Source organism: Eschscholzia californica, unplaced genomic scaffold (genome assembly GCF_041429995.1).
Source record: "Eschscholzia californica isolate CP2 unplaced genomic scaffold, dmEscCali1.0.p SCAF_5, whole genome shotgun sequence".
NCBI lineage: Eukaryota > Viridiplantae > Streptophyta > Magnoliopsida > Ranunculales > Papaveraceae > Eschscholzia > Eschscholzia californica.
The window spans coordinates 37598783-37618308 of record NW_028238472.1 but is presented as its reverse complement, the minus strand read 5'-3'; the positions used below and the strand labels follow the sequence as shown (position 1 = coordinate 37618308).

The following is a 19526-nucleotide window of genomic DNA, read 5'->3' as shown; positions in this document are numbered from 1 at the left end:
ATTTATGATACAAGTCATAATAACACATAAGAAACACGACAATTTTAGTTACTTCAAAAATCCACTAGATTTTCCTTTTATTGTCTAATATTTTTACTCAAATAACTATAGTCTAAGAAAACGATTAGATCTTCTAAAAGGAATTCGACTAAACACCTACATTACCAACCGCGATCCCTGGTCATAAAAGACTTTCCGACAAAAAAACACTTCATACGGCACAACTCACTTTTTTTTAACTCTTTTTCCACTTGGGCTCTGGTTTAATTTGGAAAGACTCTAACCTAAGGTCAACGCTTTGTGGGGAATAAGAAAATTTCCTAGGTGCAAAGACTTTGTCAAAACTTGGTCAAAAAAACTTCCTAATGATTTAATTAGTTTCTTTCAGAATCTATTTACAGCTGAACCGGTAATTCAACCGCCGATGGAAATTCTCAGTGCTTATAAAGTGATGTCGCAGGAAGACTTACGCGCCATCTCCGAAATCCCAACAGCGGAGGAAATTAAAGAAGTAGTCATGAATATGGGTACTAATAAAAGTCCTGGTCCAGACGGACTACCATGCGAATACTTTCAGCTCAATTGGGACAAAATAAGTAGTGAACTTATCAACTATATTCAGAATATATTTCGATCAGGTGATATAAATTCTTCACTTAATTTTACTACTTTGGCCTTAATTCCAAAGGTCAAGATTCCTAGTTGCGCGTCTGACTTCAGACCAATATCACTTTGCAATTCCATCTACAAATTCATCACTAAGATTATAGCTAATCGTATTAAGCCTTTTCTCGAAGATAACATTATGTGGACCCAAAACGCTTTTGTGCCTAACAGGCAGATTTTAGATAATATTGTTATCACCCAAGAGGTCTTACACTCAATGCATAGCTCTAAGTCTAAGAGTGGTGGATTTTCCTTAAAAATGGACATGGCTAAGGCCTATGACCGAGTAAGCTGGCAGTATTTGGAATTGGTTCTTCGAGCCATGGGACTTCATGGTCCCTTTCTACAACTTATCCTTCACTGTATTACCACCCCCACTTTTAATATTCAGATTAATGGTCATTTATATGGGAGTTTTAAGGGTTCTAGAGGTTTGAGGCAAGGGTGCCCCCTATCTCCCTACCTCTTCATCCTCACCTCTCAAGCCCTCTCTCTTCTTATTCACCATTATGAAACTAAATGTTTGTTTACAGGTTACAAGATTAACCCCTCCAGCCCCTCTATATCTCATCTTTTATTTGCAGATGATCTTATTATATTCGGAAAAGCATCACAAGCGAATCTAACTGCCATTCTTGAGTTTATGTCTATGTATTCGAATTTTTCAGGACAGTCGGTAAACTTCGATAAATCCTCCATCTACTTCAGCTCAGGAGTTCCAACTGCAATGAAAGAAACTTATATTAATACTCTTCAAGCTCCTATAATGACTACCCAATCGAAATATCTAGGGGCACTTCTCTTAAAGCCGGGCAACCGTATAAAGAGCTTTGAGTGGTTACAGGAGAAATTCAAAAAAACTCTCTCGGGATGGAAACAGAGATTGGTCTCACAAGCAGGGCGTACTGTTCTTATAAAGTCAGTTCTTAGTCCTTTATGTGTGTATCCATTCAGCTACCAAATGATTCCTAAAGGAGTCATTAATACACTAGAAAATGAAGAGAGATCATTTTGGTGGGGACATGGAACTCATGAAAGAAAACTACATTTTATCAATTGGGATATTATTTGTAGTTCTAAAAAGTATGGTGGGTTAGGTATTCGTTCTCTCAATGAAGTCAATGAATCGTTGATAGCAAAAATGGCATGGCGGTTCTTAACAAATAAACAGGCAATTTGGGTTAAGCTTCTAAGCTCAAAATACTTAAAACATGGAGATTTCTGGACTGTAGACAAGAATTTACCTGCTTCTCCATTTTGGAGATCACTACTGCAAGTCAGAGAGACTATGAACAACAATACAATATGGATGATAGGTGATGGAACGGATACAAGGATAATGAAAGATAAATGGATACCTGAAATCACAGATCACATTCCAACATTAATTCAGGATTTACCACAGAATATTATTTGGGTCGCGGATTTGATAGACCATCAGACAAATTCATGGAAAATATCTTTACTCCAACAATATTTTACTACAGATTCCATCATAGCCATTATGAACATTACTATCCCAATTTCATACCAGACAGACAAGTTGATATGGAAGAAAACAGAACAAGGTAAATTCTCTTCAAAGTCTTATTATTCTTCCATAAAATCAAGACCTAATCTACCTACAGAGATAAATGATTTTCCTTGGTCAAAATTTTGGAAGAAGACGCATATGGATCCGAAAATACAAAATTTTATTTGGAGAATACTTCATGATGGGGTAGCCACTTTAGAAAATATTGGGATCAGAATATGCAATGTTAGCCAGATTTGCAAGATGTGTCAAGAGGGAGAAATTGAAACAGCAAAACATCTATTTGGTATGTGTCCCACATTCAAATCCTTTATATGTTCTTCGCAAGACAACAAGCTCATAGATCTAACAGATGATTATATAGATAATTTGAAACAATTACTAAATCAAGGGGAAACAGCATCTGAACAGTGGTATAAATACACTTATCTCTTGTGGCACTGGTGGAAATATCGAAATGAATCTCATTTTCAACAGTCGGATACTACTCTGGATCGAATTTGGAGTAATATTTCTCTCGACCTTCGTCGTATTCCTTCGATTGCTATTTTCCCCTCGTTTTCGAATGTTTTGCAGGAGAAAGCTTGGAAACCTCCAAACTTTGGGAGGATCAAGATTAATGTGGATGGATCATACACCATTAGTAGAGCAGGTGCGGCGGCAGTAGCTAAGAATTGGAGAGGAGAGGTGGTGGATTCGATGACGGCGGTTTTCCATCCGATTTCAGCTTTGCACAGTGAACTAAAAAGTTTCGAATTAGGGCTTCGACTGGCGGAGAGAATGGGAATATATACATTTGATTTAGAAGGAGACTCCCTAACAATAGTTAACCTAATATCCAATGGTGCAGATTCATGCCCGTGGCGCCTTATACATGATCTCACCAAGCTGCGTGTCGAGTTAAATCAAAGGAAGGTGAACATTACTCATTGCTACAGGGAGGCCAATTACGCTCCTCATGAGTTGGCAACATCACTTTCAAACCCCTCTGTTTTCACACTTTGACATTTGGTTCTTTTATAATTGTGTTGTACTCGTGTAACTCTCATCCGTATGGATGGTTATCTATGTTATTAGCTTTTATCTCAAAAAAAAAAAAAAAAAAAAAAAGTTGACTAATTATTTTTTTATTGTCAGAGAAAAACAATTTTGAGTGAAATTATGTTCCTTTTTATTCTCCACAACTCCACCATCATCTTTTATGATCAACTCCAATAATGGCCGCCGACAAACAACCGTTGTCAACAACTTCCAAATTTTTTTAGAATCTTTCTTCTCTTGCAGCAACCATCACCATTGTATTTCTCTCTTCTTTCCTCTCCCTATTTCTCCCCCCCCCCCCCCCCCCTTTTCTCTTCTCTTCCCCCTCTTTCTTTCTCCATCTTTTCTCCATAGCCGTTTTCCGGCGAAGAAAATTTTATTGGAAAACGACACTGGTTTGAGGATCTCCCAAACCAGCCCGATTTGGATGTATCCCCAAAACCATCATGAACTGGTTTGGTTTGGGGAACCCCCAACCAACATACTGGTTTGGGAATTTTCTAAACCATATCAATTTTTCGGCGAAGGAGATCCTCTCCTTCCGGATTAGATAAAGAGAAAACTGTAGAGAGAGTGAGAGAAGAGGAGAATGAAAAATAAAGAGAGAAGGAAACTTGGAGGTGGTGGTGGAAAGAGAGAAAAAAAGTGGGGGTGGTCGGAGATGAGAAAGATTCTTGCACCGGAAAATTGGTCAAAATTCATATTTTCCCTTTAAAATTTTCTACCCCGAAAAATATTCTTCTTTCCTCAAAACGTCGGCCTTAACCTAATCATATCCTTAAAGTCATTAAAAGAGGTTAGTTTCTTGACGTTTGACCTAACTGAGTTGAGAGTCTCTAGATTACCGAGCATCTCCAATGCACAATTCAATTTTAGAACTTTCGGATTGCCGCGTAGGATTTTTGGAGGTTTTTTGTTAAAAATTCTCTCCAACGCAAAACTTAGTTAAATCTCAAAGATGACATGTCGAGGGTGGAATAGAGACAAGAAGACACTTTAGAAATAGAGTATCCTCTTGAGATATCTCTTATTGTCAATCTCATCAAAATTTGAATTTGAACCAATAGAAATTAAGTCTTTATATATTTTCAAAATAACAAATTATTTATTCACAAAAATAACCATGCCACGTAAGTGAAAAAACAAGTTTAAAGTTTTGCATTGGAGATATTCAATAATTGAGGATCTCTCTTTATCCTTAGAGATGCTCTAAGAAATGATAAATGAAATTACAGAAAAAGTCTTATCTCTACATAAAAAAATTGTTTGTATGACTAATGTAACTTTGCTTTGCCATAACTCTCTTAATTTCCAAATGAAAGTATACAATCTTGATGATATCTCACATGATCTTAAAGGATTGTGAACAACTAATGTCCAATATCAAACATCTAAAATTCATTAATATAAAATCAAATCAGCTTTGCTAGATCCTCAAAATCTTTCCACATACACTTACATAAATCCAAGTTAGATAATCAACATTTTACATTACTATTTCTTTAACAAGTCAATTAAGAAAATGGCAAATAAGCAACATACTCCAACTACCTTGTTCTTCATTGTCCTACTAGTTTTCTTTACTGGTATGTGTATGTTGACATTTTCTGTTTGATTTTGGTTTCCTTTATAATCTTATAAAAAGCAAGTTTAGTGATATGAAATTCCTCTTACTAATCATCATTAGATTTTGATAAAACATACAAAATTTGTAACAATATAATTGTTTGTTTCCCATAAGGTGTCCTATAACTATCAATTTTGGTTCTTATTTCACAGTGTCAGGATGGTTTTCTTTTTTTCATTTCAAATGTTTACAAGCCGAGGTTCAAATAAGTTGAGAACAATTTATTTTAGTTTTTTTTTCTAAATCCTCAGTCGTCAATTCTAGCTTGTAAAAGTATTTAAGTTGTGACAATCACTTGTCTTCGCGATCCCAATTTAGATTGCTTGTACTGTTCTTGCTTTACAATGGTTATCCCAAAAAACTAAAGACTTGTCAACTTCAGTCAAATTATTTTTAAGCTCAAATTAAACATATGTATATGTGATTCAATTTAATTATTTTATTTTTGAATATTGACTAAATGGTCATTACAAAGGCATTGATATATCGATACGATGTGATAAACACGATAACTCTTGAATTACTACTGGTCTAAAGTCCAACGAAATTAATAGCCTAAAACCCACACAAACAACTTTATTATTTTACTGTATTTTTTAAATAAGTTGATGTATTAATGTTTGTTTGTAGGTATGTCCGTAGCAACAACGAAGGTCCCAAATGCGGAAAGTTGTGAGACATCTTGGCCCGGGTATTGCAATCCTCCTTCGGATTGTGATAACAGATGCAATCAGATATATGGTGCTAATGCGCAAGCATATTGCTATAGCCAAATTTACCCTTTTTACTATTGTACTTGTGTCCATCCATGCTAACCATATGCTATCTCTCTCTCACCTATATCATGCTCTCTAAAGGTTCTAATGAATAAGTTATAAGAGAAAGAATAAATTATGGATTTACCAACGTTTCATTAAGAATGACATATTTTTGTGGGATAATGCTACTCAAACTCCCAAATTACAGAAGGAGGCCAACAACCCTTGGCTCAAGTGGTAAGAGGTAAAACTTCCAACTTAGAGGTCAAGGGTTCGAGGCACACGCTTACCAATTCAAAAAAAAAAAAAAATTATAGAAGGAGTCAAGAAAGTAGACACTTTGAGAGTCGAGGCTTTATCTAACTTTACCAAAGTAAAAGTAACTTACAAATTTTTGGCTTCAAAGTGCCTACTTTCTTGATTTCTTCTATACTTTGAGAGTCCGAGTAGCATTACCCATTTTTGTGGTGGTTAATATATGAACAATCAAATGTCTTATTTGGACAACAATTTTCAGATTATGCGCAAATCAAATTATGTTTTACTTAATTGACTTATATTTAATAGGAGACAAAATTATAATGAGTTATTTCTTTTTGGTCCCCTAATTTGTGACCAGCTTCTGGCCCCCTTATTTTTTGTAAATTAAAAAATTGCCCCCTTTTTACAAAGCCGTCAGTTAACTTTAACATTTGATTTTTTTTGTTCCTCCATTTACCCTTCTTCTAAAATTATTTCTCATTTAATACTTGATAGTTAATACCAGTCTCTCTCTAGCGTAAACTTATATATCTAACTAAATATTTTCTCTCTACATTTTGCATATCCAGCTTAATAGGAGTAAACTATGGAAGAAATGAAAATTATTCTCCGTCTAAGAAGCTTGTCTAAGTTTGTCGGCCATGAATTTACTTTCACAGTCTTTCCAAGAAAAAACCTAAAAGAATTTCCAGGTTCTTATCTTGGATTATTCAGTCCAACCAATGGAAATTTCACAAATCATATCTTTGTTGTTGATTTTGCTACCATTCAAAATTTCAAATTTGGGGATATTAATGAAATCATGTGGGTTGAAACCAAATGCATCTTCTTCGCCTTCATATTTGAGTGAGAATTCAACTGAATTAAATCTAAATCTAAAAGTGCGAACATAATTCAGGTATGGGTAGATTATGATTCAATCACAAATCTTCTTAGCATACCAATTTTCTCTCAGAAAAAAAATTGTCCCCAATTTTTGAGAAAACCATGTTTGTTGGATTTACATCTTCGACTGATCTTTTAGCAAGTTCTCATAATATATTGAGATGGTGTTTTAGCAAGAACTTAACAAAAGTTCCAAATACTTTGGGTCCTCTACAATTAAATAATAATGGGTGAAACAATTTAGTCCATTTTCTAAACAGATGAAGAGGGTACCGTGGGGGGTGGGGGGGGGAGAGAGAGATTACACAAAAGCATTACCCATTTTTGTGGTGGTTAATATATGAACAATCAAATGTCTTATTTGGACAACAATTTTCAGATTATGCGCAAATCAAATTATGTTTTACTTAATTGACTTATATTTAATAGGAGACAAAATTATAATGAGTTATTTCTTTTTGGTCCCCTAATTTGTGACCAGCTTCTGGCCCCCTTATGTTTTGTAAATTCAAAAATTGCCCCCTTTTTACAAAGCCTTCAGTTAACTTTAACATTTGATTTTTTTTTTGTTCCTCCATTTACCCTTCTTCTAAAATTATTTCTCATTAATTACTTGATAGTTAATACCAGTCTCTCTCTAGCTTAAACTTATATATCTAACTAAATATTTTCTCTCTGCATTTTGCATATCCAGCTTAATAGGAGTAAACTATGGAAGAAATGAAAATTATTCTCCATCTAAGAAGCTTGTCTAAGTTTGTCGGCCATGAATTTACTTTCACAGTCTTTCCAAGATAAAACCTAAAAGAATTTCCAGGTTCTTATCTTGGATTATTCAGTCCAACCAATGGAAATTTCACAAATCATATCTTTGTTGTTGATTTTGATACCATTCAAAATTTCAAATTTGGGGATATTAATGAAATCATGTGGGTTGAAACCAAATGCATCTTCTTCGCCTTCATATTTGAGTGAGAATTCAACTGAATTAAACCTAAATCTAAAAGTGCGGACATAATTCAGGTATGGGTAGATTATGATTCAATCACAAATCTTCTTAGCATACCAATTTTCTCTCAGAAAAAAAATTGTCCCCAATTTTTGAGAAAACCATGTTTGTTGGATTTACATCTTCGACTGGTCTTTTAGCAAGTTCTCATAATATATTGAGATGGTGTTTTAGCAAGAACTTAACAAAAGTTCCAAATACTTTGGGTCCTCTGCAATTAAATAATAATGGGTGAAACAATTTAGTCCATTTTCTAAACAGATGAAGAGGGTACCGTGGGGGGGGGGGGGGGGGGGGGGGGGGGGGAGATTACACAAAAGCGTATTCAAGAGGAATGACAAGAGATGGTTCAGGGTAGTTTTCCTCAAGAACTTCATAACTTGCACCTTCCCTTTTAGATTTGCTTCCAAAAACTTAATCACCGCAATCATTAAAAAAACCTAACTGATGTTAGATCTTCATTACCTGATTAGATCTTCACTCTCATGTGGTTCGATTAAGGGAATAATTTGGAATTTTTTCTTCCCCTTGAAGCCCGCATACGAATTAAGTCCCTAAATTATGAAATAATTTGGAAATGGATAGTATTGTGAAAGGTTTCTTGAGAACTCAATTATCATGATGGACATGTTCTTGATGTATCCCATTTCTAGAGAGAGAGGAAGTTGGGAAGTTTTTGTCCCTTTAAGCTGGTCACCTGAATAAATTTAAAGTAAGAAGAAGAAATATAAAAGGAACAAGAATAACAATTTTAGAGAAAAAAGTAGAAATTTAGAGAGAAGAAAAAGAAATAAGGAATAAAGGAGAATTTATAAGAAGAAACAATTAATTCTAATGGAAAGGGTAATTCATGAAACAAAATAATAAGTTGTTAGAGTTAACTGACGGTTTTATAAAAAAGGGGTCATTTTTGAATTTACGAAAATTAGGAGGTCAAAAAGGAAGTTGGTCACACTAGAGGGCCAGAAAGAAAATAACTATTTAATTTTTATTATTGGAAAGTGACCAACAGAATTTTATTAGTGATACTCCTATTTTGTTCAAAAATAATTTTTTTTTTTTTTTTGATAATTCGACTTCGGTGTACGATAGTCATTACAAGGCGTTGATATATCAAGGGTGTGATAAGCACAAAAGCTGCCAAATCAAACAAAAATAGGCTTAAAGTCCAGCAAACTATGGCCTAAAGTCCATCTATGTCCTAATAACCTTAAGTTCAATAATCCAGAAATTTCACCTTCTCTGGAGTTCGAACTCGGGACTTCCAGGAACCTTTGGAATATATGCCAATACTTTAACTACTCAGGACAATTTGACCAAAAATAATTCCCTGTAGCATTATAATTTGGCCGCGGCTTTGGGGAATAAAGAAAATTCTCCGGAGAATAAATTCTCGAGGGAATCCAAATTGTTTTGAAAATTCTCCGGGGAATAAATTTTTATGGGGAATACATAATACATTTTTTTGAAAGTTCTTTTCCATCTCATATGTTCTCTCTGCCACTTCATCTTCTCGACACCTCATCATCTTCTCCGGCGAAAGTCGCCGGGCGGCGACCTTCAAACATAAAAAAATAAAAAATAATTTTCTCTCTCCTCTCTCTCTCTAATTTTTTTTTACTTTTCTCTCTCTCTAGAACAGATCTAGATAGAGAGAAAGTTTGTTCTCACGAACATACCATTTGTGGTATGTTCGTGAGAACAGTCTGTTCGTGAGAGATAACCACAAAATCTTGCAACTCTAACCTAGATTCCTTTAATAAACTTGAAATGCTGAAAACATCAAAAGAGAGATAACCACCTCCACAACCCTTATTCAAATTTCAACTCTTTTCTTCATACATAGATGGTAAACAGCTTAAAACCGCTGAAATAAAACCCTAGAGATTCAAGTATTCCATTCAAAGCTTGAAATTATTAAATTCAGGCAAACGCACCCTCAAAGCGCCATTTAAACCCTAGAAATAGAAAAATGTCGTGATTATTTACCTTGTACCCGATAAAGTTGTTAATGATCTGAGTTTGGTTGAACAGATTCAATGAATCAATGGTGATTAGGTCTAATGATTTGAATGAAATTGGGAAACAAAATCGATTCAATAAAAAAAGATCGAGAAAAAATGGAGGTTCCTTAAAAGAAGAACGAAGGAATAACATGCGCCTCTCTCTATATACTTTCTCTCTCTTTTGGTATCTCCTCTTATTTTAACGAACAGACCTTCTCTCTCTCTCTCTAGAACAGTTCTAGAGAGAGAGAGAAAAGAAAAAAAAATTTATAGAGAGAGAGAGAGGAGAGAGAAAATAAATATATTTTTTTTAAGTTTGATGGTCGCCGGCCGGAAAATTGGTCGGCCGGCGACTTTCGCCGGAGAAGATGATGAGGTGTCGAGAAGATGAAGTGGCAGATAGAGGTGATGAGATGGAGGAGCCTTTTTTAGAGCATCTTCTAAAATTAGAAGCCCCTTAGCAATAAAAAGAAACATAAAAAGTTTGACTAGTTTTAAGAAAAGTCTTTATTCCCGGAGAATTTTCTTTATTCCCCAAAGCTGCGGCCTATAATTTAATATGCAGTGGTCCATGTTGTGTCACTAAAGGGTCAATTAGGCCTGACTCGGCCAAATAGGCAATTAGTCTAACATTTTTGGACTTATCTTCATTTTAGATAGTGAGAAAAAATTATAATTAGTGGAAGGTCCGAATTCAACTTTTTCTGACAAAATGACCCTCCGCTATGAAATCCGGTAATAGCATTGTGATAAAATCCTATTTAGTTAATTAACTTGAATACAAATTCATTTTTATTCCTAAATTAATTTTTTGTTTCTCGTCATAAGCATTATTAACAGAAATAATACGCTACCAACATGAGTAATGCAACATAGTCGTTCATAATACGTTACGAGGAGAAATAAATTCAAACTAGTGTATCAAAATAAATCTATCTTCTTCCATTTCCATTTGATAATAAAATTTATCACTAGTTCATTATTAATGAAATTTTAGTGATCAAATCGAGTATATTATCATTTGGTTAAGTTTCATTAGTAGCTCTAGAATAATAACAGTCACATGAATCAAAACCCAATTCCATTTTTCGTTTGACATATTCTTTAGTCCATTTATACGATTACATAGACAATTTGGGAAGACTCTTTCGATATATATTTTGCCAAAAAGAGTTCTCTCCTGATCAAAACGATCATATTATCTTTTAAAATGTTCTTTCTCTCTTTGGAAATATCGTATTTCTCATAACACATTATGAATGGTCATTCTACCTAAATATTTGATCATAATATGTTATTTCTCATCACGTGATTTTTCCACTGCGTCATGTAGAAAAGGTGGGAGGGCAAAAACATCATTTATGATATTTCGACCTACAGTCGCTCTTTCGCCCAATCAGGATATTTCGCCTACTTCTTGGTCATGGGATGAATTCATAGCCAAGCACTGTAAGAATAACATGTAAAATGATTTGTAAAATGAAATAGCCTTTGGAGAGAGTCTTGCCATTTTAGCTACCAGATTGGAGATGACTCGCTTGTGTAGCTGGTAATGTCTCATCCTTATTACCATCTCTGAGTTACATAGTATATTATTTTTATCATACATACGTACAATGAAAGTCGTAGTCGACCGAAAGAAGCTTCTAGTGCCAAGAGAATTTCACAAAAGACTAGGCGATGGATTGACACCACTCTTGCAATGTAGGCATTTCCACTCCAATATTCTTCATGTCGAAAATATTTGCTGGTTCATCATACAAATTAATGAAAAATTATCAAAATTCAGCAAAAACAGCTTCATACATCTTTATATATGAATGGTTGAACTGTGGCTTCAGCTAAGACTATAAAAATTTGATAATAACTGAATCGAAGTTCAATGCAATAAAACATACCGGAATGTACTTCAGGTGTTGCCGCAGCTGTGGCATCAGTGATGACTGTAACGGATTCATAATCCAATTCTACTGCATCAAAAACAGTTTGTCTGATACAATTTGGGGTCTGAACACCTAACAAGTCAAAGAAAAATACGAATTCATTCTTAAATTATTCGAGGAACATACAGAGCCGAGGTTCGTCGAAAAATGATGACTTAGTTTTGAATTTTAACTCACCTACAACCACCAATTTCTTAATGCCAGAACCCTGAAGAAATAAATGAAGGTTTGTTGCGAAGAAAGCACTAAATCTAGTTTTCACCACCTTATACTCGTGTTCTTTGATCACAAGGCCATCAACTAACTCTGCACCTTTAGTTTCCTTCGCAACTGGTCCTTTTGCCTCATTGTTGTACATGTGCCGACGAAAGCGTTCAACGTCTCTCCCCAATGGGTCATGTTCGCGAACAACCTACAAAACATCAAGTGACAACAGTTATGCAATCCAGGCTGCTTTGTACGATAAATTATGTTAGAGTAAGTTGAAGGTTTTGATCCGGACAAGGTTATTTCTACTTTTTCTAAGAACATAACTATCGCTTCTGCTATAAATTCGAACCCCGGTAAGTTCCAAAATTTTTGTTTTTGTCTTTGGCTAAACATTTGACCTTAACTAAACCTATAATGTCAATTCAATAGCGAGTTAAAAAAACACAAATAAGTGGGCGTTTGTTTTTCCTTCACAACTTTGCGCGGCTTAGATGTTTTCTTTTTTCGGTCAGATGTAGTTTGAGAAGAACGACTGGTTTGTGAATTGTCATCTTGAAACATGTAGTTTGAGTTTTTTTTTATTGTAACTTGCATTTTAACCACTTTCTTTTCTCATCTATAGCTTTTACATTTCTCTCTTAAACCTCTTTCAACCTCCTCACAAGTTTGATATAATGAAACAAGTGTTGGAGAAGATTGTTGGGTTTTTATTACCAACCAAGATACTAGTACCGCCTTATTTCTAGATATTGTCAACGGATTTTGGTAAGGTCATATTGTCGTCATTATGTTGTCTAAATAATTAAGTTTTTATGTGTCTATACAATCATTTATAACTCTAAACCGAATGCAAAAATGTATACAAGACACCCTTATTCCCATGTAGGAGTGTTAGCTTGTGTTTCGATAAACACCTAGAGCAAGGAAATTGAGTTGGATTTGTGATTTGTGAATCCATCTATGTAAAATACCAAATAATTTTGATTGAACCACTCATTTTTCAATTGCAATCTATCTCTTCTTTCAAGATTCATCTAATGAGATTCCTAATTTCACTCAATTCTATATCAATTAGGTTTAGACATACCATGTTTTTTATAAGAAGAAATGACTTCCTCATTTATATTTTGGTATTTGATCACAAAAACATAAGAAAATATACTTCCTAAACAACAGAGAAAAGGGTGAGAGAGAAAAAGGAAATACCCAAATTACAAGAATACCATGCTTTCTTGCAAAATCAACTGCTTTTATGACAGAAGGAACGATAGCTTGACCTCCATCTACACAAAGAGGACTTCCAGGAACAATAAAATCATTCTGAAATAGGAAACTCAAAATCAGTACCCATAACCATTGGAGCAAAATTATTACTGAAAAACCCTAGAGAATATGGAAGGAAGAGGGAAACCTGCATATCTATTACGAGTAGAGCTGTGTTCTTGGAGTTCTCAGCCATGGGAAAAATATAGAAAGAACTCTTCAGTCACTGAGTGTTTTTTAAATTGAGAAGGAGGTACTGGTTAAGTTCTATATTGATTTGGTAACTATTTTTGAGCTCGAAGAAGACAACTAGACCTAAGAAAGAGTTTTCGGTTTAGGTAGGTAGGACTAGGGGTGAAGATGGGTCGCATAACAGAATTTTTGATCCTATCCATAGTCCGAACCAAAGGGTTTGTAAATTTCAATCTAAACCAATCCGCTAATAGTTTGATACCGAACCAAACTATGCATTAACGGTTTGATAATCGAACCGAATGCTAAAATTTTTCCAAGAATAAAATTTCGAGTTTTTGTTGTAAAGCAATCTCACATCGGTGGTGAGACGGAATGCGATGGTCCTCTTAAAAGATTAAACACCCTTCCCTAGTGAGACCTTTCAAAACCGTGAGGCCTAAGTGTGCCAAAGCGGACATTATCATTGGCAGCTCATAAGTTGGTCCGCACCATCCTATAACAGTTTTCGAGTTTAAAATCTACTATAATTATATTTAAAACGTGTTAGAAGTTAATATTATCTCACAAACCATTAAGTGTACATGTACGTGATTAATTCAACATAGTTTATCAACATTCGAGGAAGATAAAAAAAACGATAAACAATTGAATCTCCACCATTTATCATGCCCAATCATGTATTCTTACATATATAATATACAAAAGATAATAATAAGTGGTTTGGTTCGATTTTTTCGACTATCCGTCAAACAAATCCACGGATCGAACTAAACCTCTCGGTTTTGACCTTTCAATATCCGAACCAATCCGAAAAACCGTTTGATCGGTCCCTAAACCACCCAAATTTGTTTGGATCAGTTTGGTTTAGTCAGTTCACTCATGGCCGGCCCGCGCGACGGTGCGCTTTCACAGAATGAAAAAGAATTGGGGTAGAAAATTGTAAAGGAAATTGTGGATTTATAAAAAATTTAGGGAAATAAATTATGTTATAGGATGTGCAAACCCGCCTTCTAGGTTGCTAGTGATATTTCCATGATATTCGGAGTACTCCCCTTCTTTTGGGTTATCTCAGGTAGCAGCCAAGGCTGCTCGGGATTGGCGCCTCGGTTGGAGCCAATTCCCGAGGCGCCGTGGGTAACAATTGCTTGTATAAGGTCGCCTCGTTTTACACAAGAGATTTGGGGACAGGTTTCCCATGCACGTGTAGATGTATGCTCGACACGGGAAGTCAGACTACGTGACGTGATCTAACCACTTTTGACTAACACCACCATAATTCTTCTTCTCTTTATGATCCCTCTCTCTAATCTTTCTCTTTAATCTGTCTCTTTAATGTCTCTCTCTTTGGTTTATCTCTCGATTTTTTTCTTTCTTTCTCTCTCGAATTTCTATCTCTTTCAGATCTTTATCTCTCTCGGATATCTCTCCCTCTATCTCAACTAAAAGCACGGGGTTTCAGTCGAAAAAGGAGGGAGAGATTCGAGAGTGAAAGAGAGATATGCGAGAGAGATAGAGAGGTCTGAAAGTGATAGATACCTGAGAATGAGGTGGTGGGAGTGGTGGTCATCGGAGGAGAGGGAAAAATCTGAAAAACATATTATTTCGACAACGGTAGTTTGTTTACGACTCTTACTGGCGTTACAAAAAGGTGGCCAATACGTGGACAAACAATTTTCTTATATGGACAAAAGAACGGGGTGTAAGTAACATTAATTTAGGCTAATCAAATCCAATGGTCTAAAACTAATTATTTTTTTCTTTTTATTCATTTTCATCGCCATCTTCACCGGCTGACAATCCATTCTCACCGCTGAACACCATTATTTCCGACAACAATCACACCATATTCATATTCTTTAATCTTCACCCCCTTCTTCACCTTCTCACTACAAACCCATCATCCTTCTCTCTCTATCCTTCATTCCCTTCTTCAAAACCCTATAATAGGATAAAGAACCGAGTAAATGAAGGAACCCTACAACAACATCTTAATGAAATCGTTGGTAATCCAGAGTGAATGAGAGAAACAATATGTCTCTGTTGTCATCATGTGCACCATTAATTCCCAGAATTTTTGCCCCTTCTCTCTCTAAAATCCTCTCTCAGTAATACACTAGTATGCCTTGCTCCGTTAGGATTTCTCCCGTCTAGTTATGATGCACTATTTCCTGTGATTTACCGACACAGACGAGGAGAAAAAACCATCTACCGGCGGCCCCAACCGGGTAAGGGAAAACCCTAATTTTTTTGAACAAAAGAAGGGAAAAAAGAGAGGAGATGATGTGTTGGTGGATGAAGATGAAGAAGGGGATGATGAAGATCGAAGATTATGAACATGATAGTTGTTGGATATAAAATGGTGTTTGCCAAACTAGATGGTTGCCGGTAAAAATAGATTGTCGTGGGTGAAAATGGTGACGAAGATAGAAGAAGAATTAGAAAAAAAAAATGAGTATTTAATTTCGTATCCTGCAATTTGGCTCCCCCACAAATACATTTTAATACCCCCACATATGGTTGTCCACATAAAAAATTCGGTTGTCCATATATTGGTGGCCTACAAAAATAGTGGTGGGGATTTGGTGGAAACAAAAGTGAAAAAAAATGTTGGCCCAAATTTTTGGTCCAAAATATTTTCTAATTTCCCCAAAGCGATGGCCTTTCCCCAAATTTTTGGTTTAAAATGAATTCGTAACGAGTTTGGAAAATATTGCTAGTTCGATTGAAAAAATGTTGAAGGAATGATGGGACATATGGATAAGATGGTTGTAGTTCTTACCCATAACCAGGAAAATGAAATTGCAACCAAAGTGGTAGCCGAGCTCAAAAGGATTGGATTACGACCAAATGTTAGAAGCAGCTGATATCCTCAATAGTGACTCTTCGAAAGCAGCTTTTTTCTTTGTACTGCCACCTGAATATCGTCTATATTGGGTTCTTAGACTACTAGAAAGAAATAGGCCCTAGATATAAAAAGTTATTTAGTTAATATTTTTTTTTGTAGGATTTGGTATTAATAAGTATTATTTAGGTTTGTAACAAAATTTTATTTTAGATCATTTTTTATTTAGGTTTATGAGCAGAATTTTATTTTGGATAAATTTTTATTAAAATCTTTATTTATTATCTTTAAATTGAATAAATAATACTGATTTTAATATATAACAAAGTTGATGTGTATTTTATGTAGTTTAAGTAAAGGTAAAAGTGAAATTTTACAAAAACTTACATTCCTATTCCTGTATGAACCAAACACCTAATTAGGAATATGTCAGGAATCAAATTCCCATTCCTGGTCAAACCAAACATCAAACTACAGTAATCTGATTTCCAAGAATCACGTTACGGGAATGTGATTCCCAAGAATCACATTCCATTCCCGCGCGACAAACATGGCCTAAGAGTGCTACTTAGGATTTTTAGAGTATTTGTTAAAACCTTTCTCCAATTAGACACTCTATCAGATATATTGTTTTCTTTTGAATTGTCATCGCGCCTCAAAACCATGACCTATAAGGTGGAAGACTAAATTACTTATCACTCCCTTCTCTTAGATACTTGATAATATTGAAGCATTTACAAATAGACCTTCAAAATAGACACTCTAAAATTAGAGTGTCTTCTTGTGTTTTCTATGTGCTAGCTCATTACACTTTAAATTTTAAACAAATAAGAAACTTTCATTTTTAACTACCTTTTTCTTATTAAATTTTAGATTGTCACGTGTATCAAATTAAGTTATTTTAGAGACCTCCATTACAAAAAAGAAAGAAATTAGAGTATCCTTATTCTGCCACCTAAGAAAGAGAATCTTAAATAACATTTGACATCCAAAAATTTTAAACTTTCCTTGAGTGTGCAATTGGAAATGCTCTTAACTACCCAGACAACTCTCTTTCTGGGTAAATCTCAGCTCTCCAAACTACCCAGATACCCTTATTTTTAGAGAAGGAGAGAATGTAAGGGTTGGGGTTTCTCTTTGGGATAGGTGAAGATCTATGGGTTCTAGAATGGTAAAGGTCTAAAGGAGCTTGAGAAGAAAAACTCAATAAAAGAGCGAAAAAAATATAAATTCCACAGAAAAATCTCTCTAATTTCTAAAATACAGATCTTTCAAATGTCACATACAAGGTTTCATTTCTTACATTAAAATAATCAAAGATCGATTTATCCAGTTCTTCCAAATTTTAAAGAACGGGATCCAAACGATCTACAACCCTAGAAGTGGATGAATCCCAAGAAGAGACATAAGCTCTTAAAGAATTTAGGATGTATACGTCGTTAATGAATCTACCACAAGCATATATGCCGTTACTCTTAAAGGTACATGATGTTGTACTTGTTAATTAATTTACCGCAGGCATATATGCCGTTACTCTTAACACCCTCCGGGTTACCCTTTTTCCTTTTTGTACTATTACAGACTAGTACAAGAAAAAAAAGAAGGAATGAAGTTCCATATACGCTTTTGATTGTTGGTCTTGCCCCATTTGGCAAGCATGTCCGCTTGCTGGTTGAATTTCCTAGAGATATGAGCGAAGATGATAGTAGAGAAGCTATCTGATAGTTGCCTAATCTGCTTGTTATGATTGGTGGCTTGCTATTGGATGTCTGTGCTCTTGCGATTGTGATGGTTGATGATGTTGCTGTTATCGCTTTCAATGTAGAGATGGTTAATACGCAAGTCTATCGCCCATAAGATGGCTTGATGGATAGCCAAGTTTTCACATTTTTCGGGATTATGTCCTCTAATCGGGCCAGATAAAGTTGCGACAAAGTTACCGTGTTCATCATGAATGACACAACCTATACCTGCTGGTTCAGAGATCTTAATGAAGGAGGCGGCAACGTTGATCTTGAGGTAAGGAGTTATTGGTGGTTGCCACGTAGGTGGATCTTGTTTTATTTATTTTCCTTTATGCTTTTCAACCGGGTTGTCGTTGCATCTTTAATTTTGTTAATTACCTATAGAGGGGTAGATTCTTGTTTTGTGAAGCATTTGTCACATCGTGTCTTCCATACAGTCCCAAGAATAGTAGCATATAAGTTTTGTAATTCCGCTTCAAGATCTTTCCATTGTTTCACCGACGTTATATTGTTCGCTCTTACCTAAAAAGCAAACCAAATAGTACGCACAAAGTGACAGTGACTAAGACCATGGTGGATCGCTTCATTGTTGTCGCAGTAAGGACAAGTAAAGTAGTTTCCTATATATTTGTTAATTTTGTCACGCACGGGTAAACTGCTAGAACAACATTTCCACATAAAAAGTTCGATTCTGGATTTTCCTTTTGAGAACATAAAATAGAGTTGAGATAGTTCCATTTTTTATCTTTCATATAATTTTCTCCCATTAACACCGTAAATTATTGCTATATTTGAAGAGATGGGAAAAAACATCAGACTCCAAAAACAAAGAAAAAATGGAAAAGTTTGGAATTTTCTTCTCGAGATTAAAAATAAAAATAAAGTAAAAAAACTAAAAAATATAGATGTTTTGGAGGACCAAAGGTGCATTTGGAAGATAATTCTGGGCTTCTCACTAAATGAAATTTTATACTCAATTTTTATTTTTTTTCCCAAAACATCTGACTGTAAGAAACAAAAAAACCCATACCTGTAAATACCCCGTGAACTGGGGAACTAAAACCACCTTAGCTACTACTATAAGTTTTGGCAAGTTGACTAAGACCATCTACAATGCAAAACGCAAAACAATTGTCTTATGTGTCAAGTTCCAATTGAGATTCTCACTCTCATATGGCGGAGATAGAGATCTTAAACTCTTTCGTATCTCCAATGCAAAATTCTAAACTTATCTTATTTACTTATGTGTCGTAGTTATTTTTGCAAAGAAATAATTAATTATTTAGAAAATATAGAAGACTCGATTTTTATGGGTTGAAATTTCAATACGAATGAGTTGACAATTAGAGATATCTCAAAAAGATACTCTAGAAATAGAGTGATTTCAATATGAATGAGTTGACAATTAGAGATATCTCAAAAAGATACTCTAGAAATAGAGTGTCTTCTTGCAATATCTCTAATCCACTCTCGACACGTCATCTAAGGAATCCAAATAGAGTGTTCCATCAGTGAGAGTTTTTAAGTAAAAACTTAAAAAT

At 34.9% G+C, this 19526-nt stretch overlaps 1 protein-coding gene and 1 long non-coding RNA gene across 2 annotated transcripts; one reads left to right on the top strand and one right to left on the bottom strand.

Moving 5' to 3' along the window:
- Positions 1-4729: 4729 nt before the first annotated feature.
- Positions 4730-5774, top strand: LOC147538984 (uncharacterized). Its single transcript, XR_015226442.1, has 2 exons — positions 4730-4827; positions 5499-5774. It is a non-coding gene; the product is annotated as an uncharacterized LOC147538984 (long non-coding RNA).
- A 5474-nt stretch (positions 5775-11248) lies between these two features.
- On the bottom strand, positions 11249-13647 carry LOC147538983 (Isochorismatase family protein). The gene is made up of 5 exons (XM_086643860.1): positions 13352-13647; positions 13147-13260; positions 11908-12142; positions 11686-11802; positions 11249-11534 (listed from the first exon to the last, which is right to left on the bottom strand). Exons 1-5 carry the CDS (start codon positions 13397-13399, stop codon positions 11461-11463), a joined length of 588 nt encoding a protein of 195 aa, XP_086499986.1. The 5' UTR covers positions 13400-13647; the 3' UTR covers positions 11249-11460.
- Positions 13648-19526: the final 5879 nt, after the last annotated feature.